This window comes from Heterodontus francisci, chromosome 10 (assembly GCF_036365525.1).
Source record: "Heterodontus francisci isolate sHetFra1 chromosome 10, sHetFra1.hap1, whole genome shotgun sequence".
Lineage (NCBI taxonomy): Eukaryota > Metazoa > Chordata > Chondrichthyes > Heterodontiformes > Heterodontidae > Heterodontus > Heterodontus francisci.
Genome location: NC_090380.1, coordinates 44,570,868 through 44,597,557, shown reverse-complemented (window position 1 = coordinate 44,597,557; position 26,690 = coordinate 44,570,868). Strand labels below are relative to the sequence as shown.

The following is a 26,690-nucleotide window of genomic DNA, read 5'->3' as shown; positions in this document are numbered from 1 at the left end:
TCATGGAGCTTCAGGGTCAGACACAGCTGCCTCTTGGGCCTGCCTCCGTTGGAGGCGTCTCAACATGCCAAGGGGACCTAAAACACAGGGTGTATGAGACCCATTGCAGATGTCCTGGGGCATTTGGATCACTTCAGATGCAGAGATGAACCTGCCTTGGCAACTATGCTCATCACTATTTGCTCAGCAGAAAGCCTGATGTGCCTCAGAACTAAAACTTACTGATGGGCCACCATCTTTTCCAGCAGTGTGAGCCCCCACACACAGTAATACAGCAGTTATGAAACCCTCTAATGCCCACCTACACACAACCTAAACCCTTGTAGAACCCCCGATAGACACTGCCTCCTTGCACAGCCTACATCAGAACAACAATGGCCCCAGAACCCAACACTTCCCCTATGTTGCAATGGTCAGGATCCCTCCCTGTCACGGTACTGAAGCCTCTCGCCTCGGTGCCGCCAGCCTTTAACAGTTGCAAAGCTGAAAGCACGTGAGTGCCGCACGCCATTCACAAAATCACAGTTCAGTCATTAAATTGGAGATAATTACATTCAAATTCATGTTAAACAGCATTTCAGCCACTTAAAATAGGTTCCTGTCGTGTCGGGGCGTCAATACCGCCATGGTACTTCCCCGCCTCTGACAAAATCGGGAATCAACGGAACAACACCGGATTTCAGGGCAGACGATTCTGCTGCAATTCTCCGTCCTCCCACGCCACTGGACCGGCCTTAAACAAAATTCAGCCCCAGGCTTGTATTCCAGATTAATTAATTAATTAAATTTAAATTCCCTCACCTGCTGTGGTGCAATTTCGAACACATGGATCTGCAGCATTGGTCTGGGCCTCTGGATTACTAGGCCAATAGCATTACCACTATGGTGCCATTCCCTCACTGTGACCTCAGTGCCTCTGGACTCAGGAAGGGAAAATCAGCTCTGAATACCACGTTTAACATTTATCTAGTGATGCTTACTGGAGCAAGCGCTTGCTGGACATCAGCTGGGGACAAGATTGAGCTTCTCAACACTGAATATGTAGATTTTGTTACGACCGAGGTGGGAGGAGTGCACTGTTAATTCAGTCCGACTTCTCCACACGTCACAGCATATCAATAAATTTTCCCACCTACTGAAAAACAGCCAATTACATACTCCATTTGTCCTCCAGAATAAAGCACACCAACCAGATTTCTTTAATTAACAACAAAGTTAACTATTTATTAAATAACTAATTAATAAACCAATAATGAGATAAATCTAGAGATGAAAAACTCATTTCCCTAGCCCTCATGCACACAGACATACATTCAAAAAACGGTTAATCAGGGGAAAGGGATTTTGGTTTACAGCTGTTTCATTGGAGTAATAAAAATAATTTAGTTTATCACGCGTTCTAGTGGGATGTTCTTCGGTTGGGTGAGGTGCTGCAGAGTCGAATAGTCAGATGCCACTTGAAGTCTGTCCAGGTGAGGTTGATGAACAATCTGTGATGGCTAGTCGATCAAGGCAATTCAACTGCAGCAGAGGTCACATAGGTCTTTTTGCAGGGGCATAGCAACAGGTCTGCTTAGGCCTTGCAGCATTATTGTAGCAGTAGATGATTTTTTATTTTTTTATTTTATTTTTTTTTTAGTCAGATTCCAAGATTTCTTAAAACACAGGAGGCAGCAGGAACCACACTGGATGCAGGGATTGTTCACAGACAGGAGGCAATAGGAATCTGCCACCTTTCAAATACAGGGTTTTCTTCTCAAGAGATGCAGGATTCCTTTACAGAGAGAGGTAACACTTTCCCTGGGTCTTCCTCTGTTCTCCAGGCAGGCCAAAGCCAAAATTTCAAATGCTTGCTCCTTGTCCAACTCACTAGCTATTTAAAAAGGTCCAAAGTGAAAGCAAAACCTTCCTGAACATGGTCACGTGTCCAGACATAGAGTCTCCCTTGCCATTCAAAGAGTTGCTCTGAGGAAGGTCAAACCCCTGTGGTTTCCTTGAAATTGCCTGCTTTCCTGTCCTTGGGTACAAGTTTAGCTTCCTTTCAAAACACCCATAAAGTTCAGCTTTTGTTTTGAACTTCCTTTTCAAAATACTGCAAAAATTTCAGCTATTTACAGGTGTCAATGTCCACTGAAAAATTCTTTTTCAGTTTTTTGAAACACACAGAATCTTAAATTTTTAATACAAAAACAAAACCTTGTGACAATTTATATATAAACAGGGAGCACCTGCTTGCCTGCTGAAATAAACTCCATCTGGTCAATTATCATGCTCATTTTAAAGTTCCCATATCTGCCTAATTAGCAGATATTTTGTTGCGTACAAAGCTTTGGAAAATGCCCAAGATTTTGCTACACCTGTTTGCAGAGCAAAAGAGATCCACTTAAGGTAGCCTGACCAAAATGCATGATGCCCTAAAACTGATTGGTAGTTTGCATACTCAACTGAACAAACTTACCACTCACAAGTTATCTACTCAAATATGAGGGTAGCCATATATGTGTGATGGAGATAAAAGTGTTTGTTTTATCATAATTTGTTTTATATTTTAAAGCTAAGATACCTCCATGTTCAAATTAGTAAGTTTGCAGCCAACTTGACCTGACTGGATGGTGTGGACAACAGCTGGGTTGCTGTCCTCAACAGAGTAAAAAGACTGAGATGCATTTTAGATGGAGGCTTTTTCTAATAGGCAGGAGTTTCTGACTGGGTAACCTGTAGTTTAAATATCCCGCAGATATATTTTTGCATTTTTCCCCCTTTTAGTTGGGTTTGTATCCTTAGCTAACAGAATGAATAGTTAAGCTGTTCTCCAGCTTCTGCCAGTTCCACACAGTAACTTATTGAAACCCCTCAGTTTTCAACCATCCCCTTGGGAAACTGTCTAAAAATCAGACGGCTTCAATCAGATGGTGAACAATTTATTGTGTGAAATGTGTATACCTATCTTGCATAACTGGGCTACTGCATATTTGTGGATTGAAATAATTTTTGTATCCAGTAATCTGTCTTGAGGAAAACAGGGCCACTTTTAATACTTACCACCATCGCCCGACCAATAACAGACTCAGTTCCTGAAAGACTAATAAGTTGATCTTCTATTTGAAACTCAGCCACACCTGCTTCATTAGCTTCAACATTGCCTAGGTCTCCTACATGCCTAGAATGTATTACAATATTATGGTTAGAAAAAGAGATCAGAACAATACTTGTGAAGCTTTACACTATATGATTTCACCATGCAATAAAAGTATTTAAAAACATTCAAGGGAAAAATAATGTCTTGGGGAGTACTTTCTATGTGTATTGACATGTAGTATGCTTTGCTGTGCATGACAATTTGGATGTTGAGTGAATGAGTCCTTCCTGTGATGCAACTAACTGGATTTTGAATTGGTACTTTCAGTGCCATGTGGGTCCCATCGATTACCTCGCATCATGGGGATGCCAGTGAGCTTGCAGTGCTCTGTGGGGACATGCCATAGGCAATGAATTCTAATGTCTTGCAGAAGAGGATGCTGGTGAATACAGGCCCTTGTAGCTCCTGGCTACTGTTGCATAGGTCCCTCATCAATGACTGGAATGATCCACAGTGTAAAAGTTGGGGCATGGTAACCTTTTTTCCAATGAATAATACCCTGTTGTAAGTAGACTGTGGTTTGAGATCATTCCAGAGAATCTCAGAGATGATTGACAGCTTCCATGGTGAAGCATTGTCTTGGGATGTACCGCTCCTCTGACATGTCTTGGTATGATATGTGCTGTCTGTATGTTCTCTGGCGGGGGAGGGATATCAAGTAGGCTAGTGTCTCTGGCCATTGCACCTCACTCTCAGGGCATCCTGTCTCTATTCCTCTATTATTCTGAAGATGGGTGTGCCCATTGGGAAGGCCACTACAGATGATCACACCTTCCAAAAATCACAGAGTGAGTAGGTTTCCTAAAATCTTCTTTTATGTTGGATCACAACTAATTTAACACCATACTCTGCACAAACCCATATCTTTGATCAGGTATCATACATCCTAACAACCCAAGTCTACTACCTGGAGTACAACATTCGTCAAAAACCTTTTTTTGGTAAGGATTTGTTTCTGTACCTTAGGTCTGAAAATTATAAAAGCAATAGAATGTTTTCTTTTGTAAACTTTCTTCTTACTGCAGAATCCTCATGTAGTCTGTGAGCAAAATAATAAAAGATCAGAATATTCCCTAGGATTTGTACCCTGGATAATTTGAGAACGTACCATTCAGAATGAAAGGGGTATTCTTCTCAGATTGATCTTCCCAGGCAGTGAATAAAATGTGATTTGTCTGCAAAGTAATGAAATCTTCTTCTGGATGAAATTGATAGACTAGGCTGGTCATACTGCTAAGAGCAAGCATAGATCCACTGGACGCTGTTTCCCTGAAGGCTCTTCCTTCGTTTAAATCATTTGACTTCTCTTTTCATGCTGCTATCTACTTGGACATTTAATACATACAAAACTCAGCTTTTCCATCTTGTGATCTACTATGCATTTCTTATTTCGGAATTGCCTGCATACAATACACACCTTTCTTTATCTTGTTGCCCACCATGAATTTTCTTACGGGGATTGAAATGAGGTCCTACACTGCGATAACCTAAAAATGAAATTTTTTTTAAACTTCATGTGACTAAATTACAACAAAAGGAGAAGTAATTTTCTTTGACTGAAAGCATACTCCATTCAGCATAGGTAAATAACTAATGCAAACATGGCTGGAAAAAGAAAAAAGAAAAACAAATTCCTGCTCCTTCAATGCAACATTATGAGACTAATCTTAAAACAATTACAATCCCTCCTATTTTGATGAGTTTACTAGTAATCTGTCTCCAATCTTTTTAATTGCTGATGGTATGAATAAAAGGTCCCATGTGGCGCCCTGAACTGTCAAAACACAAACTCTAGTTTTGATTTTTAACCATAAAGCTAAGCTATTAACATTTAATTATATTGATAGTCAAAAAAATTGTCTGAGAACCAATAAATGGGCAGAACCTAATAAATTTAAGATTGGGAAGAGAGAAAGAAGCTAATTCAGTTTGCCTAGAGAGAATCAAGGTGCCAAGTATAGTGTGTGACATATACCTTTATTTGCAAGATTCCCAGTCCAGTATAAAGTCATCTATTTTTCTTTATACTTCACAAATGCTTAGGAAGCTGATTCAATTAATTTTTCCTCAGAGGCAAGGATTCCATCTCTGAATTTAAACTAATTGCCTTGACCATTCCAGTGAAAATAAAGTGAATCTTGTTAGAAACACAAGTCTGGTTGCGTTGCATTAGTATATAGCGCCTGCAGAAAGCAATTTAACGACAATGACAATGCTTTGAAATTGGAGAGCTCAATATTGTTCCAGAAGAAAGCTCAGGTAACTGTGCATTAGTCTTCACAAATGGAGGAGATTGAATATTAACCTTGTAGAATATCATATCCCACTAAGATGAAAAGATAATACCATGAATTTTATTATTTAAGTGGACATGGGCACTATTTACAACAGGTTTTACTTTCAAGTAATTGTCACAGTTTATTCTTTAAATCAGATTGTGAGCTCAGTTGTGTAGTTGGCATCTGTTCTCCAGATATAAACTATACTCCTCTGCCTGTTAGCAGTTTTTCTTTCATGCCAATTAATTTCACCTTGCATAAAAACATAGGAAACAGGAGTAGACCATCTGGTCTCTCGAGCCTGCGCCACCATTCAACTAGGTCATGGCTGATCTACCTCAACGCCATTTTCCTGCACTATTCCCATATCCCTTGATATCTTTAATATTTCAAAATCTATGGACCTCTACCTCTGCGGTAGAGATTTCCAAAGATTCACCACCCTATGTGTGAAGAAATTCCTCCTCATCTCAGTCCTAAATGGCCTGCCTTTCATTCTGAGACTATGTCCCCTGGTTCTACACCATCGTCCCCCCAGCCAGGGGAAACATCCTTCCTGAAACTACCCTGTTGAGCTCTAAGAATTTTCTCTACCTCAATGAATTCACCTCTGATTCTTCTAAACTCTAGAGAATATAGGCCCAGTCTCCTCAATCTCTCTTCATAGGACAATCCCACCATCCCTGGGATCAGTCTGGTGAACCTTCATTGCACTTCCTCTATGGCAAGTATATCCTTCCTTAGGTGAGGAGACCAAAACTGTCCATAATAGTACAGGTGGGGTCTCACCAAGGCTCTATACAATTGCAGCAAGACTTCTTTACTTCTGAACTGAAATCCTCTTGCAATAAAAGCCAATATACCATGTGCCTTCCTAATTGCTTGCTGCACCTGTATGTTAGCTTTCAGTGACTTATGAACAAGGACACCCACATTAATGGAAATGAATTAATGGAAAGAACACTTATTTAATTCAGGCTTTGTATCATATTGATAAACCTTTTACAAGGATACTTGAAATTGACTAGGTCTCTACTATCATAAGGCTGAAACTGATGCAGATTCAAAACTACCAAAAAGAATGATGTTGATCACTCCTAAGAAGGCAGGAGTGTGATGGAATACTCTCCACTTGCCTGGATGAGTGTGGCTCCAACAACACTCAGGAAGCTCAACACCATCCAGGACAAAGCAGCCCGCTTGATCAGCACCCCATCCACCTCCTTAAACATTCACTCCTTCCACCACCGATGCGCAGTGTGTAGCATCTACAAGATGCACTGGAGCAACTCACCACACTTCCTTTGATGGCACCTTCCAAATCTGCGACCTCTTCCACCTAGAAGGGCAAGGACAGCAGGCACATGGGAACATTATTTTATTTTTATTTAGAGATACAGCACTGAAACAGGCCCTTCGACCCACTGAGTCTGTGCCGACCATCAACCACCCATTTATACTAATCCTACATTAATCCCATATTCCTACCACATCCCCACCTTCCCTCCATTCCCCTACCACCTACCTATACTAGGGGCAATTTATAATGGCCAATTTACCTATCAACCTGCAAGTCTTTGGCTGTGGGAGGAAACCGCAGCACCCAGCAAAAACCCACATGGTCACAGGGAGAACTTGCAAACTCCGCACAGGCAGTACCCAGAATCGAACCCGGGTCGCTGGAGCTGTGAGGCTGCGGTGCTAACCACTGGGCCACTGTACCGCCCATCTGCCAACATCACCATCTGCAAGTTCCCCTCCAAGCCACGCACCATCCTTACTAGGAAATATATCGCCGTTCCTTCATTCACTGTCACTGGACCAAAATCCTGGAGCTCCCTTCCTAAAAGCACTGTTGGTGTATCCGAACCAGATGGACTGCAGCATAAAGGCCTGCTTCGGTTGGGAAAAAGGACCCGGCCCGAGTCCCTCCAATTTCAACCCGAGCCCGACTCCACTCGACCCGACCCGACCATCCCTTTACTTACCTTCCGACTGGGAAGCTCCATGAAGCTGTAGTGCATGCGTGATGACGTCATGGTGACGTCACTCGCTCACTGCGCAGAGTCAGTTTCGTCCCGGACTCCCAGCTCAGGTAAGTTTTTTTAATTTGAATACTTAACGGCAGAGCACTTAGCATGCGTGCCCAGCCTGCCCCGGACCCGAGCACGACCCGGACTCGGCCTGACCCAACCCAAGCCCAAATGCCGGACCCAGAAGAGGGGCCCGACCCGACCCAAACCCGACACATACCATCGGGTCCCGTCAGGGTCGGGTAGCTGGCCTTTACTGCAGCAGATCAAGAAGGCAGCTCATCACCAACTTAAGGGCAGTAAGAGATGGGCAACAAATGCTGGCCATGCCAGCGACGCCCATGTCCCACAAATCATATAAAAAAAAAGAACTAAAAAGGCAAAAAAGGAACAGAGAAAGACAAAAGCGTATAAAGAAAACAGACTGAATTTTAACGTGGAACAGGGTGTGGGTTTGGGTGCAAATGGGGGGCTAAAACCAGAGAAAGTGACAGCCTGTCGGGAAGCAGGCTCCAACCCACTGACTTCCATGTTTCACTGGAGCGTGTGCGTGTGCGCAGCCCGTCAGGAAAGGCAGGTTGTCAATTTCCATATGCTAATACCTCAAACCGAACAATATTGACACACGGTTAAATGTCAGGTCCAAGGGTTTCCCAGGCTTCCTGAAACTCGCCAGTGAAACCAAGGCAAGTACACTGAGGGAGCTGCAGCAATCTGAGGCAAAGATGCCAATAATTACTCAGTATTCACAGCTGCTTTCTTAACTCCTACTGGGAAAGGGTTACTTTACTTTTTCTGAATGCTTACTTTGTACAATTTAAAGGTTACTTTCTACACTTTGGAGATCTTCTTGATCACATCAAGATTGGTGCCGCTTATGCTGCGTTGGATTGTACATTTGAATCTTTGGAATTCGCTACCCCAGAGGGTTGTTGATGCTCCATCGTTGAATATACTTAAGGCTGAGATGGACAGATTTTTGGAGCATAATTCAAGGTTGGGTACAAAATTGCTAAAACTCACTCAGTTAATTCCAAAATTCAGTGAGGAAGATGTGGAAGTGTTTTTGTGTCTTTTGAGAAACTGGCAAGGCAGCTAAAATGGCCAGCTGAGACCTAGTCTCTCTTATTGCAAAGCAAACGAACCAGAAAAGCCCATGAGGTTTATTCCTTGTTGCCAGATGGGAGTTCATCAAATTATGAACTGACCAAAAATGCTATCCTCAGGGCATATGAATTAGTACCCAAAGCCTGCCACCAAAAGTTTAGAACCCTCAAAATGCAAGCTAATCAAACTTATCTGGAGTTTGAAAGAGGAAGGCAGCTGGCTTTTGACCAGTGGCTGAGGGCTCTTAAAATACAGCTCAGCTATGAGAATCTCAGAGAAGTAATTCTGTTAGAAGAATTTAAAAACTCTCTACCACTCTCAATAAAGACCCATGTAGAGGAGCAGCAGCTCAGGGAGCCCAGCAAGCGGCCGTTCCGGCCAATGAGTTTGCTTTAATTTATAAGTCAGTTTCCCAGGAGAAGCTTTCCTAATCACCCCCACAAATCCGAAAAGGACAAAGGGTGTGAAGGTGATATCCATCCAGGCAGTCCTGGGAGAGAAAGGAAAGCAGGAGACACAGGGGGCCCTCCTCCGGCCAAAAAGGAAGGTGCTGAGCGAGAGTGAGACCTGTGTGCTTCCATTGTAATAAAGCAGGGCATTTAAAAGTTGACTGCTGGAAACTAAAGGGGAAACTGGTAGGGTTAATCAGGGCACACCTGCTCAGTGAAGACAGGGACCTGATGCAAAGCCCGGCCGAACAAGCTGTGGCTTTAACTACAATAAGAGTGCAACCCACGAAGCTTACTACAACCAGTGCAGGAAAAGTTAATAGGATTCCTGAAGGTTATCAGGGTTTTGTGTCTGATGGGAAAGTAACCCCATACCCCTCGAGTGGGGCAAGCAAGCCCATAGTGATTCTCAGGGACACAGGGGCCACCAGATCCCTTTTTACTGGGAAAAGGCCTGACCTTTTCGCCAGAGAGTGCAGTGAACAGCAAAATGGTGGTGAATGATGTTGGGGGGCAGTGTATGTCTGCACCTGTACACCAGGTGCACCTGGAGTGCGACCTAGCTTCAGGACCGATGACCATAGGGATTGTCCCTAGTTTGCCTGTGGACGGGGTTGATCTGCTCCTAGGTAATGATCTGGCGAGGATGAAGGTGGTAGTCCCCCACCCCCAGCAGTGAAAGAAAGACTGCAGGAGGTCAGAGAGACAGGGCCATGGCAGGAGACGGTTCTCTGCAGTTTCCCTGAATGTGTAGTGGACCAGGTCATGATCAAACCAGCTCCCCCAGAGGAGACTGCATTGGCACTGAAGGCAGATGACCATGAGGTCTGCCTGTCCAAGACTTTCTTTGAAAAGTTAGGAGACCCAGGGAATGAATTAAATTGATTTTCCCTAGCTGAGGCTCAGCGAGCCAACCCAGTATTGCAAGAGTTAGCACAGGCTGCCCAGTCTGAAAGTGAAGCAGAGGAAGTCTCTGATTGCTACTATTAAAAGAATGAGGTACTGATGAGGAAATTGAGTTCCTCTAACAGACCTGAGTGCAAGGAGTGGACAGTAATTCACCAGTTAGTGGTGCCACAGAGACACCAGGGAGAGATATTAAGAAGGGCCCATGAGACTACAGTGGCTGTACATGCTGGTATACAAAAGACCAAAGCCTACATAAGACAGCAGTTTGACTGGCCAAAACTCCACAAAGATGTGGTGGAGTACTGCAGGAGTTACCACATGTGCCAGGTTGAGGGGAAACCCCAAACTACAGTGAAACCTGCACCCCTAAGTCCTGTTAGGAGGACCCTCCAGCAGAGGGCTGGTGAACTGTAAGGGACCCCTGCCGAGAACAAAAGGGGACAGGCAGGCACACGGCTGGCAAACGTTTAGAAAGAGAAGGGGAAAAACGTGACCAAGAGGGCAGGTTAAAGGAAGGCCGGGAGGAATCCCAGATGAAAACCCCTACTGTCTGGTCAGCTGGTCCTGTAAAATTTGAAAAGTTAGACCCCACATTCTCCTATGTAAATGCCGACTCGCGAAGCACCCCTCCAGAGTTGCTAACAACATTTACAGGAACCTGCAGAGAAAAAGAAAGAGAGACCTCTAGGGTCTAGAAATCGTGAGGGTGATGCCTCAGCTGGTCGAAGTGTCACAGGAGAGTGCAGCATGTCTGCACACATACCTGCAGGTAGCAGTGTCCCAGAGAACAAAGGGCAGATTAACAAAGGATCCTTCCCCACAGTCAGAGAAAAAAAGAACCACCCATCCCTTGAAGTCAAAAGTCGTTGCATGATTCTGAGAGTTCAGGATAGATCATAGGTTGATAGGTAAATTGGCCATTATAAATTGCCCTTAGTATAGGTAGGTGGTAGGGGAATATAAGGACAGGTGGGGATGTGGTAGGAATATGGGATTACTGTAGGATTAGTATAAGTGGATGGTTGATGGTCGGCACAGACTCGGTGGGCCGAAGGGCCTGTTTCAGTGCAGTATCTCTAAATAAATAAAAAATAAAAATAAAAAAGATCAGCCCACTACTAATTCTCCTGGAAAAAAAAACATTACCTCAGCAGGAACAAAACCCTAGGCAGTCATGGCAAAGGGAAAACTGAAGAAAAGCTTCCCCAAAAGAACCACATGGCTATTGGAATGCCAAAAACAAAAAAGGGAAGTTAAAGCAGCACTGGCACCCAGAAAAGACAATTTTAATAAGCTTTAAGAGTTATGAATGAATGGAAATGAATGAGAGAAATGCATGGTTTTTCTTTCTATATTTCTCTCAAACGTTTTAATGAAATGCGCCTGTTTTTTCAAATCGCATTTCATTCCCCTGGGTGTGGAGGTGTCATGCAAGCTCCCACCTGCCAAGAATGGGGGCACAGATATTTCGCCAAACGGACAGTAAATTTTAAAATTGTCGCAGGGAAGAAAAGAAGGCCTATAACAAGGGGTTGCCAAGCCCCTGACTGGAAAGAAATTTGCATAGTAACAGCATAGAAAGGACAAAGGGGCAACTCCCTGTTTCAATTTAAACCACAATGGACATTTGATTGCCAGATGTTGAAGGTGGAGAGAGGCTAGCATTCCAGGTTAACTGCTAAGATGGTCGAATACACAACACATGTGATCAGACCAGTTTAGTCACATGACTAACTGGCTGTTGCTGTTTTTTGAATTTGAACTTGCCACAGAGAATTTGAACTCAGAAAGCTGTTTGCTCCTGGACTGAAAAGACCTCTCTCCTGTCTGTTCTCATCTCGCTTTCACAGCTTTGGAAAACATTGAAGACGTATGAACCCCAAGAGAGAAAAGTCTCCTACAGCGACCAAGGTTTAAGAGGAATACTGGGCCCCAACGAAAAGCAAGACTACCTACAAAAGGACGACAATGAGCTCGAAGCACAGTAATAAGAAACTCTTTTGATATTGCCTCAAATCTCTCCACTTTACTTTTCTTCTCTTTTCTGTTTCTATTTGCATGTGCGTATCGCATATGCATGCGAGCGTGAGGCAAGGCGTACATCCATAGGCGTTAACTAAACTAGAATTTAAGTTTAAATTTAATAAAATTTCACTTTTCTTCTTTAAACCTAAGAAAGCCTGTTTATGCTCATTTCTTTGCCTTATAATTGGGAAGTGGTAAACAAGGATTCACCAAGGGGGGGGAGTTCAAAACAAGGTGTGTTTAAAAATTAAATCCTGTTACAATAAGACCAGGTGATGGCTGAAAGAGACTCCCAGACACCTTTCTAACCTAGTTGTAACTGCAGGTACAGCAAGTAATAAAGAAGGCTAATGGAATGCTATCCTTTATTTCGAGAGGAATTGAAAATAAAAGGATGTTATGCAGGGCATTGGTGAGACCACATCTCGAATACTGTGTGCAGTTTTGGTGTCCTTGTTTAATGAAGGATGAGAATGCGTTGCAGGCAGTTCAGAGGAAGTTTACTAAATTGATACCTGGAATGAGCGGGTTGTCTTATGGGGAAAGGTTGGACAGACTGGGCTTGTTTTCACTGGAATTTAGATGAGTGAAGGGAGACTTGATTGAAGTTTATAAGATCCTGAACGGTCTTGACAAGATGGATTTGGAAAGGATGTTTCCTCTCGTGGGTGAGTCCAGAACAAGGGGGCACTGTTTTAGGACAGAGACGAGGAAAAATTTTCCCTCTCAGAGGGTTGTGCAACTTTGGAATTCTCTGCCTCAGAAAGTGGTGGAGGCGGGATCATTGAATATTTTTATGGCGGAGGTAGATAGATTCTTGTTAGGCAAGGGAATCAAAGATTAGTGGGGGTAGATGGGAGTGTGGAATTGGAGACAGGAACAGATCAGCCATGATCTTATTGAATGGCGGAGCAGGCTCTATAGGCTGAATAGCCTACTTCTGCTCCTAATTCGTATGGTCGTATGGTATGGTTGTATAACACCATTTAACTAAATTCAAGAGAACAAACCTGCCGGCTGGTCTTGGCAGCAAAAAGAGAGGCCATAAGGGGGCAAGTATTTAAACTGACCATTTCTGCAGATTCTTTGTTGGCCAGGTCGATAAATGCTACCCCAGGGTCAACGAGGAGTTCTTGGAGGCTTCCCAGTTCTGGTCTTGCCTCTCCCTTCCAGTTATCAGCATCTGTGGAACCCTCCTTCTCAGCAGTAAATTCAGGCCGGGGTTATTTCCCTCAAGTTTTTAAATGAAGTTGGAGTTAAACGAGCCTGTACCTCAGGTTGAAGTCCCTGGAGGGGGTTCCCTTGCACCCTACACAGAGTTAAAATCGACTGTTTGTGTCATAGACAGCAATATAAACATTCTAATAGTTATCAAAAATACACTATGTTTATTAGAGCTTGCACAAATTCACCTTATTTATATTTTAAAATTTATGCAAAACACTGAAATCAAGATGAAGAAAGACACAAATAAAACAAGAAATGCTGGAAATACTCAGCAGGTCTGGCAGCATCTGTGGAAAGAGAAGCAGAGTTAACATTTCAGGTCACTGACCTGAAACATTAACTCTGCTTCTCTTTCCACAGATGCTGCCAGACCTGCTGAGTATTTCCAGCATTTCTTGTTTTTATTTCAGATTTCCAGCATCCGCAGTATTTTGCTTTTATTGAAGAAAGACACAGCTGCTTCTGACAGCTATTAGTAATTAGAATAGTTGTTTGGTAGTACAGAACTAGAAAACAGACATTTTGTCGAAGCTTTGTCTTGCACTCCAGGACAATTCGCAAGAATACCAATGTAAGGGAAGCAACAAATTTATACTATATGAGAAGAGAGTGCTCATTGGTTGGCAAGTGGACTCTGATTGGTAGAGGCGTTACCATGGAGAATGCACCAGTTTATGGTGACTGTCAAGCTTTGTTTGAAATTTAAACCAGGCAGCTTGACTACAACTGGTCAAGGCATTGCCCTGAGGAATGAACCAGCGAATGACTGCCAATTATGTCTGCTTCAGCTAAAAAAAATAATGTGTGAACAAGCTCTTTCTATCTGCAAAGAACAGAGCCCTGTGTATTAAAATACATAGCTTCCAGTACACACAAATGCGCCATACTGCGAGCCCAACTGACAATGTTAAATCGGTTGTCAGTGTAATTTTTAGCACACTGAGGATTAGGTCACAAATGTCCAATTGCGGAATAACATGTAACATTGGACACTTGTGTTTTGAGTTTTGCAAGCATGGGCTGGTTGGGTACGGTCTGTACCTTGCCCATTGCGAACAGCGGAAGGGAAATGTTGTTTGATTCGATCTGCCAGTCTTTAGGACGTACAGCCTATATACCTAGCATCCTTCTAGCACTGAAATTCATATATCACATTACTCATTTGTGTGATAGGCAGAACATCTTTTTGGCTTGACGGCAGCATCAAGTTAGTGGCGACCACCACATGTGTTGCTACTGCATATCAGAAGTGTGAAACAGCTAGCTTCACCTGTTGCTCAAATTTTTGGGATACATTATCTTTCCAGGGTAATCTGAGGTATACTGGGCACTTTTCAGGGCCAAAAATGACGGCCTTAGGCCCCATTCATAAGTTTACACGATATACAGCGAGAGATGATCCGATCAGGGTAGCCACTATCACACAGGATGCCTTTGATTTGCCCTATTTCAACTGTTCTGAATGGAAAAGGCTTTCTCTGCTGTTCTCCCCTCTCTCCATAGAGATACCAGGTAGAAACTTGTCAGCCTGGGGTGTTGGTCAGGTGACTAAGGGTTCTCTCCCCTGGTGTGATTCAGACAATGTTCCAGGATATGGGAACCATTTTTACACGATGGCATCTGAAAGTGGTCCATTCTAATAAAGTGGTGCTAGCTCACACTGATTATTTCAGTCTTGGCTGTGGAATCACTCTGTCTGTAAAAGACTTTGTTAGCTCCATTCCTGCAGATAGGCGTTGTGAGCATGGAATGGGCTGTTTTTCCCAAAGCTAATTCAAAATGTGGATAATGGGTTTTGTCTTCAATAGACAAAGTACAAAAGGGGTCACCTGACCTCTACTCCATCTTGCCTGTAGCACAAATGTGTCCACTTTTTTGTAGTTCAGTTCAACAGTTGACTTTTATTTCATAATTCCCCCCGTTCATTTCATATTTCATCACTGTTCCCTCGTGATCGTAACAACTATTAATCAGAGTGGCTATGTTCTCAGGGCAGGGGTCTGAGCAAAAACAGAAAATGCTGGAAATACTCAGCAGGTCAGGCAGCATCTAAGGAGGGAAAAAGCAGAGTTAACCTTTTAGATCTGTATGTTCTTTCAACAGAACTGGCAAAAGTTAGAAATATAATAGGTTTTGAGCAAGTGAAAGTGGGGCAGGGGTGGAGGAGAACAAAAGGGAAGGTCTATGACAGGATGGAGGGCAGGAGAGATTAAATGACAAATGGTTTCATGGTACAAAGCCAAAGCAGGTAGTAATGGGACGTGAATAAACAAAAGATGTGTTTGGATGAGGTGTAAATTACACAATAGCAGCTGTCTAAACACAATGTAAAGGGATTAAGAAAGAAAGAAAGAAAATGGAGAGAGAAAAAAATAGAACCAGGAAAAGAAAGAAAAAAATGGGGGCAGAGGTTATGATCTAAAATTATCGACCTCAGTGTTGTGTCCGGAAGGCTGGAAGGTGCCCAGCCGAAAGATGGGGTGCTGTTCCTCGAGGTTGTGTTGAGCTTCACTGGAACATTAGCAGGCTAAGGACAAAAAGGTCAGAATGGAAACAAGGTAGAGAATTGAAATGACAAGCACAGGAAGCTCAGGGTTGTGCTTGTGGACTGAACAGAGGGGTTCCTCAAAGTGAACACCCAGTCTGCATTTAGTCTCCCCAATGCAGAGGAGACCACATTTTGATCAGCGAATACAGTATGCTAAATTGAAAGTACAAGTAAATCACTGTTTCACTTCAAAGGAGTGTTTTTTAGGGCCCTCAACGTTGAGAAGGGAGGCAGTAAAAGGGCAGGCGTTGCATCTCCTGCACATGCATGGAAAGGGGATTGGTGTTGGGGTGACTGAAGAATGGAGCAGAGTGTCGTGGAGAGAACAGTCCCTTTAGAATGGTGAAAGGAGTGGGAAGGGGAAGATGTGTTTGGTGGTGGCATCACGCGCGCAGTGGCAGAAATGGCGGAGGATGATTTGTTGAAAACGGAGGCTGGTGGGATGGAAGGTGAGGACAAAGGGAACCCTATCATGGTTCTGGGAGGGAGAGGATGTGGGTGACAGCAGAAGTGCATGAAATAGATTAGACACAGCTGAGGGCTCTATGGTGGGAGAATCCTCAGTTGTGGAAAAAGGAAGACATATCGGAAGTGCTAGTATAGAAAGTTGCATCGTACGAACAGATGCGATGGAGACAGAGAAACTAGGACAATGGAATAGAGTCCTTGCAGGAAGTGGGGTGTGAGGAATTGTAGTCCAGGTAGCTGTGGGAGTCTGTGGGCTTATAGTGAATACTGGTAGATAGCCTATCCCCAGATGTGGAGACAGAGAAGTCAAGGAAGGGAAGGGAAGAGTTGTAGATGTACCATGTGAAGGTGAGAGAAGGGTGGAAATTGGAAATGAAGTCAAGGAAATTTTCCAGTTCAGGGCGAGATCAGGAAGCAGCAACGATACAGTCATCGTGGTACCAGGAAGAAGAGGTGAGGGAGGGGGTCTGAGTAGGACTGGATTAAGGAATGTTCCACATATCCCACAAAAAGGCAGGCATAGCTAGGACCCATGTAAGTACCTTTCATTTGGAGGAACTGCGTGGAGTTGAAGGAGAAGTTGTTCAATGTGAGAACAAGTTCAGCCAGGTGGAGGAGAGTGGTGGTGGATGGGGGTTGGGCCTCCATTTAAGGAAGAAGCGGAGAGCTCTCAGACCATCCTGGTGGGGGATGGAGGTGTGGAGGGATTGGACATCCATGGTGAATAGGAGACGGTGAGGGCTAGGAAACTGGAAACTGTTGAAATGACGGAGGGCAGATGTAGGTGGGAAGAGACTGGAGAAGGGGAGTAAAAATAGAGTTGAGATAGGAAGAAATCAGTTCAGTGGCACTGGAACAATGAATCTACCAGGTTAGTCTTGTTTGTAGATTTCGAGAAGGCTGTACAGGGCTGGAGAATTATGAGGTTGGAGACCGTGGAGGGAAGATCTCCCAAGGAAATGAGATGAGATCAGTGACAGTCCTGGATATAATGGCTTGATGTTCAGCAAAGGGGAGGTGGGAGGAAGTGTCAGCAGGTTTTTGGCCTCTGCTAGGTAGAGTTCAGTACAACAATGGCACCATCCTTGCCAGCAAATATGATGACAATGTTAGGGTTGGACCTGAGAGAACGGAGTATTGCAATTTCAGAGGGAAATAGGTTAGAATGAGTGAGGGGAGCAGAGAAATTGTGACACCCAATGTCACGCCGGCAGTTCTCAATAAAAAGATCAAGAGAGGGTAAGAAACCAGAGGGAGAATATTGGAGATGAGTAAAAGGGTCCGCTGAGTGGGGGGGATGACTGCTGGCCAAAGAAGTAGGCATAGAGGCAATGGAAGAAGAGCTCAGTATCATGCCAAGCCTGAAAATCATTGAGGTGGGGATATAAGGGGATGAGGTTGAGGCCTTTGCTGACGACAGATTGTTCGGAGTAAGAGAGGGCAAGGTCAGAGGGTTATCGTGAATATATGGCAAGGGTGTGAGATTCGAAGAAGTGATTTGAGTAGCTCAATGGAACCACTGAGCAATAAGCTGATCTCTCACATCTCTTGCTGTAAAGCATTGAGTTGGCCCTCCTCTTTCTGCTATTTCATCTCTTTCCCCTTGGTCTTCTTCATCAGATGAGGACTTCTTCCACTCTACCTCTAACCAATGCAGGCCCCTCTGCAATGCAAAGTTATACAGCATGCTGTCTCAGGATAAATGCACTGTGGCAGCTTCCTGGGTACCTTGCACAAATGCAGATTACGGTGTTCTGCAATCAGCCATTGCTGCACACTGTTGCTGTGGAACTCTTTTCTATTTATGTATGTTGCTGATTGCTGTTCCAGTGCTCTGATGGCAACCTGTGTGCAGTCAATTATGTCCTGCAAGCAAGGAAAACGAGCCACTGCAGCCAATCTCCAGTCTCTCTCCTGTTGACTATAGAGGTCAATGGGGAAGGGATGTACTGCCCTGGTGAACTGTCTATTAGTCACCTGCTTGATCCAGTTGTGCACTGCAGCTGATAACCCCTGTTATCAGTGGCAAAGTGATCCAGGGCTGTGATGACTTTATAAACCACTAGCAAAGCTGCCCCCATGGTCCAGCTGGCAGAAGGTCTTATTCCAATAGGCTACAGACGGTTGCAACAGCCTGCCTTAAGAAGTATGGCCTCCTCCTTCATTATTCTGCAGATACATTCAAAAAGATTACTTTTGGCCTGTAAACCCTGCGCTGGGAATGGCCTTCTACAAGCTACTCCCCTTACTTGTTCTCTTCTGTAATGCCCAACTGCTGCTGGTAGTTGCTGCTCCTTCTCTAAATATTCCTGTATCCACAGGGTGGCAAGAATACCCCCCGCTAATAAGGAGGTAAAGCTTAGTGATAACAGCAGAAAATAGAAATAAAAAAGCAATCTGTAAATTTGAAAATCATCTAGTAAACCAAACAGCAAAAAGTTCCTCTGAACTATGGTGTTGTGGCTGAGAGACCCTTTTTATACATCCTCAGGAGTGGTGAGTATCCAAATCTGGTTTTAACCCTCTCCCCCTGCATGCACCGTTCCTGCCAGGGTGGCAGTTAAAATCAAGGCTGTAGTCTTATAAACCCATTACAGTGAGATATGAGCTCAATGGAAATTAGGAAAGAAAATCATTAGATTATACTTGGAATTGCCGTCTGGGACATTACCCATTGCTTCCCAAAGATATATTGCAAGTACACTGGATTCATGGAAACAAATTAATATTTTATTAATTTGACATTTAGCTTTACAAAAGACCCGAAGAGACGGGAGAATGAAGTCTTATGGTTTGGAAGGGTAGTTGAAGCAGATTCAACAGCAACTCTCTAAGGGGGATTAGATATATACTTGAAAAATTAACATTTACAGAGCTAGAAGAGCAGGAGAACGGGACCAATTGGATAACTCTTTTAAAGAACTGGCACAGGCACGATGGATTAATGGTCTCCTGTATGATTCTAGGAGTCCATAATCCATTTGAATATTTTTTTAATGATTATAAAGTGTAATTTTAAATGTTTAGCAGCTCAATGATGGTGTCCCCCCCCCCCAGCCAATGTCCCATAATAACGGCCTGAATTTTCTAATAGTATGACTCACAGATAACAGTGACAATGGTTGTTAATAACTGTTGAAATTGTGTAAGGCTCAAGAGAAAACATAAGGGGGCATGGGGAATGCCATTTTGACTTTGCGCAATTTCGGATAGGCCACACGTTATACATCTTTCCCGATTTTCATTCTACTGACTTCATAACAGGAGGCAGATCCAATATTTCCACTTTACATCAGCTTCCAAAGATCAGCCCCAAGGAGTTTTTAAAAAACTGTTATTGCCACACATGCAGAGCCAAACCCAGATGTACAGATTAAGAATTACATTCTGAAAACAAAACTTACTCTATTTTTTTACAAAGAAGACTGAAAGCTAGTTATTAATAGAATATAACTGCATTTATAAAAACATTTGGTACACTGCCCATACCATTAAAAAGATTTCCAAAGGTGCACACATGAAGCCCATGTTTTCCACGAGTCAATCCAGTAAACGTTCCTCTTATTAATACTTGTCCATTTGTCTACAAGACAGTAAGTAAAATATAAAAATGGTTACATATGTTCTTTTCACCAAGGCAGGATGCCTAACAAACATGGTCACCCAAGACTTGTCACCAAAAAAAGCAAAGGCCAGCGTACAGGGAGTTTTGACGTCAGTAAAATGCCCCAAATTAACATTTTGGCAGCTGAGCAGGCAAACTAGCTATCAATTCAACCAATGATAGACAAGCTGACAAATAAAACGTATTCCAAATACTAACAGCTTCCTTGCCACTTTTAGTCAGATTTAAATCCTGTGGCAACTTACAAAAAAATTGCATCAGGTACAATCACCAAAACAGAATAACGTTCTACTGAGGGAGTTATTTTTTTATGCGTTCCTGGGATGTGGGCATCGCTGGCTAGGCCAGCATTTATTACCCATCCCTAATTGTCCTCGAGATGGTGGTGGTGAGCTGCCTTCTTGAACCGCTGCAGTCCTTGTGGGGTAGGTACACCTACAGTGCTGTTAGGAAGGGAGTTCCAGGATTTTGACCCAGCGACAGTGAAGCAATGGCAATATAGTTCTAAGTCAGGATGGTGTGTGGCGTGGAGCAGAACTTGCAGATGGTGGTGTTCCCACGCATCTGCTGCCCTTGTCCTTCTAGTTGGTAGAGGTTGAGGGTTTGGAAGGTCCTGTCTAAGGAGCCTTGGTGCGTTGCTGCAGTGCATCTTGTAGATGGTACATGCTGCTGCCACTGTGCGTCGGTGGTGGAGGGAGTGAATGTTTGTAAATGGGTGCCAGTCAAGCAGGCTGCTTTGTCCTAGATGGTGTCGAGCTTCTTGAGTGTTGTTGGAGCTGTACCCATCCAGGCAAGTGGAGAGTATTCCATCACATTCCAGACTTGTGTCGTGTAGATGGTGGACAGGCTTTGGGGAGTCAGGAGGTGAGTTACTCGCCGCAGGATTCCAAGCCTTTGACCTGCTCTTGTAGCCACGGTATTTATATGGCTATTCCAATTCCGTTTCTGGTCAATGGTAACCCCATAATGTTATTGAATGTCAAGGGGAGATGGTTAGATTCTCTCTTGTTGGAGATGGTCATTGCCTGGCACCTGTGTGGCGCGAATGTTACTTGCCACTTATCAGCCCAAGCCTGGATATTGTCCAGGTCTTGCTGCATTTCTACACAGACTGCTTCAGTATGAGAGGAGTCACAAGTGGTCCTGAACGTTGCGCAATCATCAGCAAACATCCCGACGTTTGGCCTTATGATTGTAGGAAGGTCATTGATGAAGCAGCTGAAGATGGTTGGGCCTAGGATACTACCCTGAGGAACTCCTGCAGCGATGTCCTGAAGCTGAGATGATTGACCTCCAACAACCACAACCATCTTCCTTTGCTCTAGATACAACTCCAAGCAGTGGAAAGTTTTCCGCCCGATTCCCATTGACTCCGGTTTTGCTAGGGCTCCTTGATGCCATACTCGGTCAAATGCTGCCCTGATGTCAAGGGCAGTCACTCTCACTTCACCTCTTGAGTTCAGCTCTTTTGTCCCTGTTTGAATCAAGGCTGTAATGAGGTCTGGTACTGAGTGGCCCTGGCAGAACCCAAACTGAGCGTCAGTGAGCAGGTTATTGCTAAGCAAGTGCCGCTTCATAGCGTTGTCAACAACACCTTCTATCACTTGACTGATTTTTGAGAGTAGATTGATGGGGTGGTAATTGGCTGGGTTGGACTTGTCCTAATTTTTGTGTACAGGACATACCTGGGTACTTTTCCACATTGCAGGGTCGATGCCATTGTGGTAGCTGTACTGGAACAGCTTGGCTAGGGGCGCGGCAAGTTCTGGAGCACAGGTCTTCCTTCGGTACTAGTGCTGCACTGTCTGAGATCTCATCCAAAGGATGGCACAATTAAAAAAGAGCAGGGGAGTTCTCCTGCTTAGCTCACACTTATTCCTGAACCAACCCACAAAACTTAATTTAAACATTAATCTTGGGCTGCCTGCCTTGCAGACAGTGGGCCTCAGACACGTCCCAGGAGGGGGATTGGAGCACATTACAGGCAGGAGGGTAATCATGACTTCTGTGGAGTACGATCTGCACTTCAGCTCCTCTGGGTTCCACAGGAAGATTGTTTTTAAATCTTTTACTTTATCACTTTCCATGTGTTGGTGACTGTGGAAACTGCTGAAGAATTCCGCTTGGTCCCACTCATAGCTGCGAATTTTGAAAGGGGGTCCTTGAACAGGTGTTTAGGCCCTTATTTTATCTCGTTAGGCAGTCCAATACCTGCTTTAAGTGTCTGACTAAGATCCTTAAAAATGAGTCCCACGAACTTAGTAGTGAAACCAATGCCTGTGCAGATTAAGTGAATGCAGTCTCACTGCTAAAAACTGATATGCTTTATGCCTGTTGTACGCCATAACAGTTGCTAACACAAAGCCACAAATAAAGATTCTTAATTACAGGGGGTTCAAACTTTTATTAGATATGTCCAATAAGATTTGTAGAAGTCATGAGATCTGACATCACAGTCAGACTATCATGTGATTAAACCATCAGGAATGCCTCCAACCAGAACTGTCAACCCTACTCCACCAATAGGTCAGGTACTGATGAGCGGGTAACAGTTCCCTACCCACCTCCCAGCACTTGAAACATTACCAACTGTAGCACTAGTGGACAGAAGGGGTTCCAGACAGGGATCTGCAGAACATTAATCCTCAATTTGTTTGGGATTTCCCAAGAATTCCAATCCGAAAGCAGTCACTTCACCCTGCGGAGTCTGTCAACTTAGCAGATCACAGGATCAGGTCATCCCTCCCTCAGTGGAAAAGGATGCCAATGAACTGAGAAACCAAAATAGAAAAAGAATAGAAATCATATCCTGCTGCTGGGCTCCCGAGTTAGGCATGATGTCCACTGTGGGTGGAAAAATGTAACACAGCAGGAGATACAGCAATCTCAGAATATTTAGCCCCTCTGGTTTAAATGACCGTTTTGAAAATAAGGACATTTGCAAATAAAAGGACATGGTGCAAGACTCTTACATCTCTCTAATTTAGATGTTTTACTGTATTAGATATCTAGCATTTTCACTACCTAAACCAGAAGCACGGGCATCGATAGGGCCCTAGAATTAGGTTGAATGGTTGAGAGTCCTTGGCCCTTTGCCTATTCGGCGATCTTCATTTTCTCAAGGACCAGTATTTTTGCAAAATTCAACAATCCTTCATGTAACAAATACCTCCCCTGTGGCTGGAAACTTGAAAGCCTGACGTTAATCGAAACAAGTTTATTGCCACCACTGTGGCTCCCCTTTCAAAGTGCTTAACTGTTAAAATCCAGACCGAAGATGATTTGTTGACACCATGCTCTTATAAGTCATCCATTTAATGTCAGTAATTGGCATCCCAACTATATCAATTACTTAGTATAAGCAAAAAATTAATTTTACTTATCAAAGGCGTCACCGTTACACCTTTACAATCCAGCAGCACACAGTGAATGAGAAAATTCACATTAGTCACCCCATCTTTCCCGGAACTCCATGTTTGATTCCCTCCAATCAGGTTTTCACCTCACCACAGTACCAAAACAGCTCTTAACAAAATCACAGATGACATTCTATGTGACTGTGACAAAGGTAAACTTTCCCTCCTCGTCCTTCTCAACTGCAGCCTTTGACATGGCTGATCACACCATCCTCCTCCAATGCCTCTCCACTGTCATCCAGCTGATTGGGATTGCTCACACCTGGTTCCATTCTTATCTACCTAATTTTAGTCACTTGCAATGACTTCGCATCCTGCTCCTGCACCATCACCTCAGGTGTCCCCCAAAGGTCCATCCCTGGCACCACCCCCCCCTCCTATTTCTCATCTACATGCTGCTCCTGGCAACTTCATCCGAAAACAGTGTTAGTTTTCACATATATGCTGAGAACAGTCAGCTCTACCTCACTGCCACTTTGCACAATTCCTCCATTGTTGCTAAATTATCAGACTGCTTATCTGACATCCAGTCCAGCAAGAGCACAAATTTCTTCCAATTAAATATTGGGAAGACTTAAGCCATTGTTTTCAGTCCCTGCTCCAAACTCCGTTCCCTAGCTATCGACACCATCCTTCTCCCTGGCAACAGTCTGAGATTAAGCCAGTCTGTTTGCAAACTTGGTGTCACATTTGACCTTGAGATGAGCTTCTGACCTCATATTCATGCCATCACTAAGACCGCCAATTTCCACCTCCGTAACATCACCCATCTTTTCCCCTGTCTCAGCTCACCTGCTGCTAAAACTCTCATTCCTGCTTTTGTTACCTCTAGACTTGACTATTCCAATGCACTGATGGCTGGTCTCCCACATTTCACTCTCCATAAATTTGAGGTCATCCAAAACTCTGCTGCCCGTGTCTTAACTCGTACCAAGTCCCGTTCCCCAATCACCGCTGTGCTTGATGACCTACATTGGCTCCGGTCAAGCAACGTCATGATTTAAAAATTTTTACCCTTGTTTTCGAATCCCTCCATGCCCTTGCCCCTCCCTATCTCTCTAATTGCCTCCAGCCCACAACGCTCCAGGATATCTGCACTCCTCTAATTCTGGCCTCTTGTGCATCCCTAATTTTAATTGTTCTACCACTGGTGGCCGCATCTTCAGTTGCCTAGGCCCTAAGCTCTACCCAACCTCCTTACACCTCTCTGCCTCACTTTCCTCCTTTAAGACACTCCTTAAATTTACCACTTTGACCAAGCTTTTGGTCATCTGCACTAATGGCTGGAATTTTACCCTTGGCAGACAGGAGCCATCCACCGACTGAAAAGTCGGTGGCAAATCCGTCTCCGCCTGACCTGGGTATTCGGTCCGCATTTTGCGTCCACAAGCCTTCAATTGGTCTGAGGTGAGACTTCCACCGCATTGAGACAGGAAGTCCCACCTAATGGAGCTGCCGGCCAATCAGAGGGCGGGCAGCTCTGTCCCAGCAGCACAACCAGGAGTGGTGGCCACTGCTGGGACTGCAACCCAGCCATCACAAAGAAGATGTTGGGGAGCCATGCCAGGGGTGACCAGTCGGGCCCCGGCGAGGCAAGGGTGGTCAACAGGGGGATGGGGGAGGGGGACGTGTTGGGTGCTAGGGGTGGTTGGGGCAGCCCTCCATTGGGCACAGGGTGCCTGATCATGAGCACCCCACCTGGCCGTCAGAGCCACCTGCTTTTGTTAGGCGGCTTCTCTCGGGCCTGGGTCGCCAAATTGGCAACGGGTAAAACTCTCCTGACAGCAGGCGGAGGCCATTAAGTGGCCATTAGGGGGCCTTGATTGGCTTGGGGCGGGCGGGCCATTTTTCGCCACTGCCACCCTGCATAAAGTGGTGGCGGAGGCGGGAGCAGGTCGGGAAGGGCCCCTCGAGCCTCCTGCTCCATTTTACGCCGCCCCGCCCCCTTCCTGCTCTTTGGTGGGGGAGGGGTTAGGCATAAAATGCCGGCCAATATCTCCTTTTGTGGCTCAGTGTCATATTTTGTTTTATAATGCTCCTGCAAATATCTAGGGTTGTTTTATTACATTAAAGACGCCATAAACACAAGTTTGTTGTAGTAGTCATAAAGTGGGGTGGTTAATGTTGAAAACTCACCCCGTCTTTGGGTCTAATTTTATACACTGAGCTACACTGAGGAAGTCCAACACTCCCATCAGCAATAATGATATTAAAATGAAAGCGATTTTCCGGGCGGGGCGGGGAGAGTTCTCGCCGCCAAAGTTGCGCCGGACGAGATGGAGCCCACAGCGGATTATTGAAAAATATTCCGTTACAATAAATTTACCTGCGATTCAAAGGCGACGATTCCACTGACACCACTGACGAACTCTGGTAAATCATGAGCGTAAGGATAGATATCATGCTGATCCTTCAGGATACAAACAGCTTTGATTTCCATTTCTATTTTTAAACTATCAGCAGCACCGTTAAAGAAAATGGAACAACCCACCTCGCGCGTGCGCAGTGTGACCTCGCTGGGTCCGACGCGCATGTGCGTCAAGCACGCTCCAGTGCAAGCTGGGCGCTGTGGACATATAGCTACTGTCACTTTATGTGCTGGGATTTTGGCTTGCTTAAAGTGACATTCAGGATCACCAAAAATTGCAGTTTTTTTTTAAAGAACAACGTCAAACAACATTGAACCAAAATGATTGACGGTTACTCCTAAGAAAGAACTACGGTAAAAGCAAAATACTGCGGATGCTGGAAATCTAAAATAAAAAACAAAGTGCTGGAAAAACTCAGCAGGTCTGGCAGCATCTGTGGAGAGAGAAGCAGAGTTAACGTTTCAGGTCAGTGACCTTTCATCAGAAGTGCTGATAGTTTAAAAATAGAATTGGAAATAAAAGCTGTTTGTATCCTGAAGCATCAGCGTGATATAGAAAGTTTAAGGCACAGAAAGAGGCCACTTGGCCCATCGTGTCTTTGCCAGCCAAAAAACCATCCACCTATTCTAATCCCACCTTCCAGCATTTGGTCTGTAGCCCTGCAGGTTACGACACTTGAGGTCCATATCCAGGCGCCTTTTGAATGAGTCGAGGGTTTCTGCCTCAACTACCCGTTCAGGCAGTGAGTTCCAGAACCCCACCACCCTCTGGGTGAAAAAGTTTTTCCTCATCTCCGCTCTAATTTTTCTACCAATTACTTTAAATCTGTGCCTCCTCATCACTGACCTCTCTGCCATGGTGAATAGACCCTTCACCTCAACTCTATCCAGGTCCCTCAAAATTTTGTACATTTCAATCAGATCTTCCCTTAGCCTTCTCTGTTCCAAGAACCCCAGCCTATCCAATCTTTCCTCATGGCTGCAATTTCCAGTCCTGGCAATATCCTCGTAAATCTCCTCTGTCTCCTCTCTAATGCAATTACATCCTATTGGTAATGAGGTGACCAGAACTGCACACAGTTGTGGATGGTGATACA

General features: G+C 44.3%; 1 protein-coding gene across 1 annotated transcript; it reads right to left on the bottom strand.

The window, feature by feature from the left end:
• Positions 1-1,290: 1,290 nt before the first annotated feature.
• Positions 1,291-25,680, bottom strand: LOC137374436 (superoxide dismutase [Cu-Zn]-like). Its single transcript, XM_068040548.1, has 4 exons — positions 25,552-25,680; positions 19,674-19,767; positions 4,557-4,626; positions 1,291-3,160 (listed from the first exon to the last, which is right to left on the bottom strand). The coding sequence occupies exons 1-4, from the start codon at positions 25,663-25,665 to the stop codon at positions 2,962-2,964; spliced, it is 477 nt and encodes a 158-aa protein (XP_067896649.1). The 5' UTR covers positions 25,666-25,680; the 3' UTR covers positions 1,291-2,961.
• Between the last annotated feature and the right edge of the window lie 1,010 nt (positions 25,681-26,690).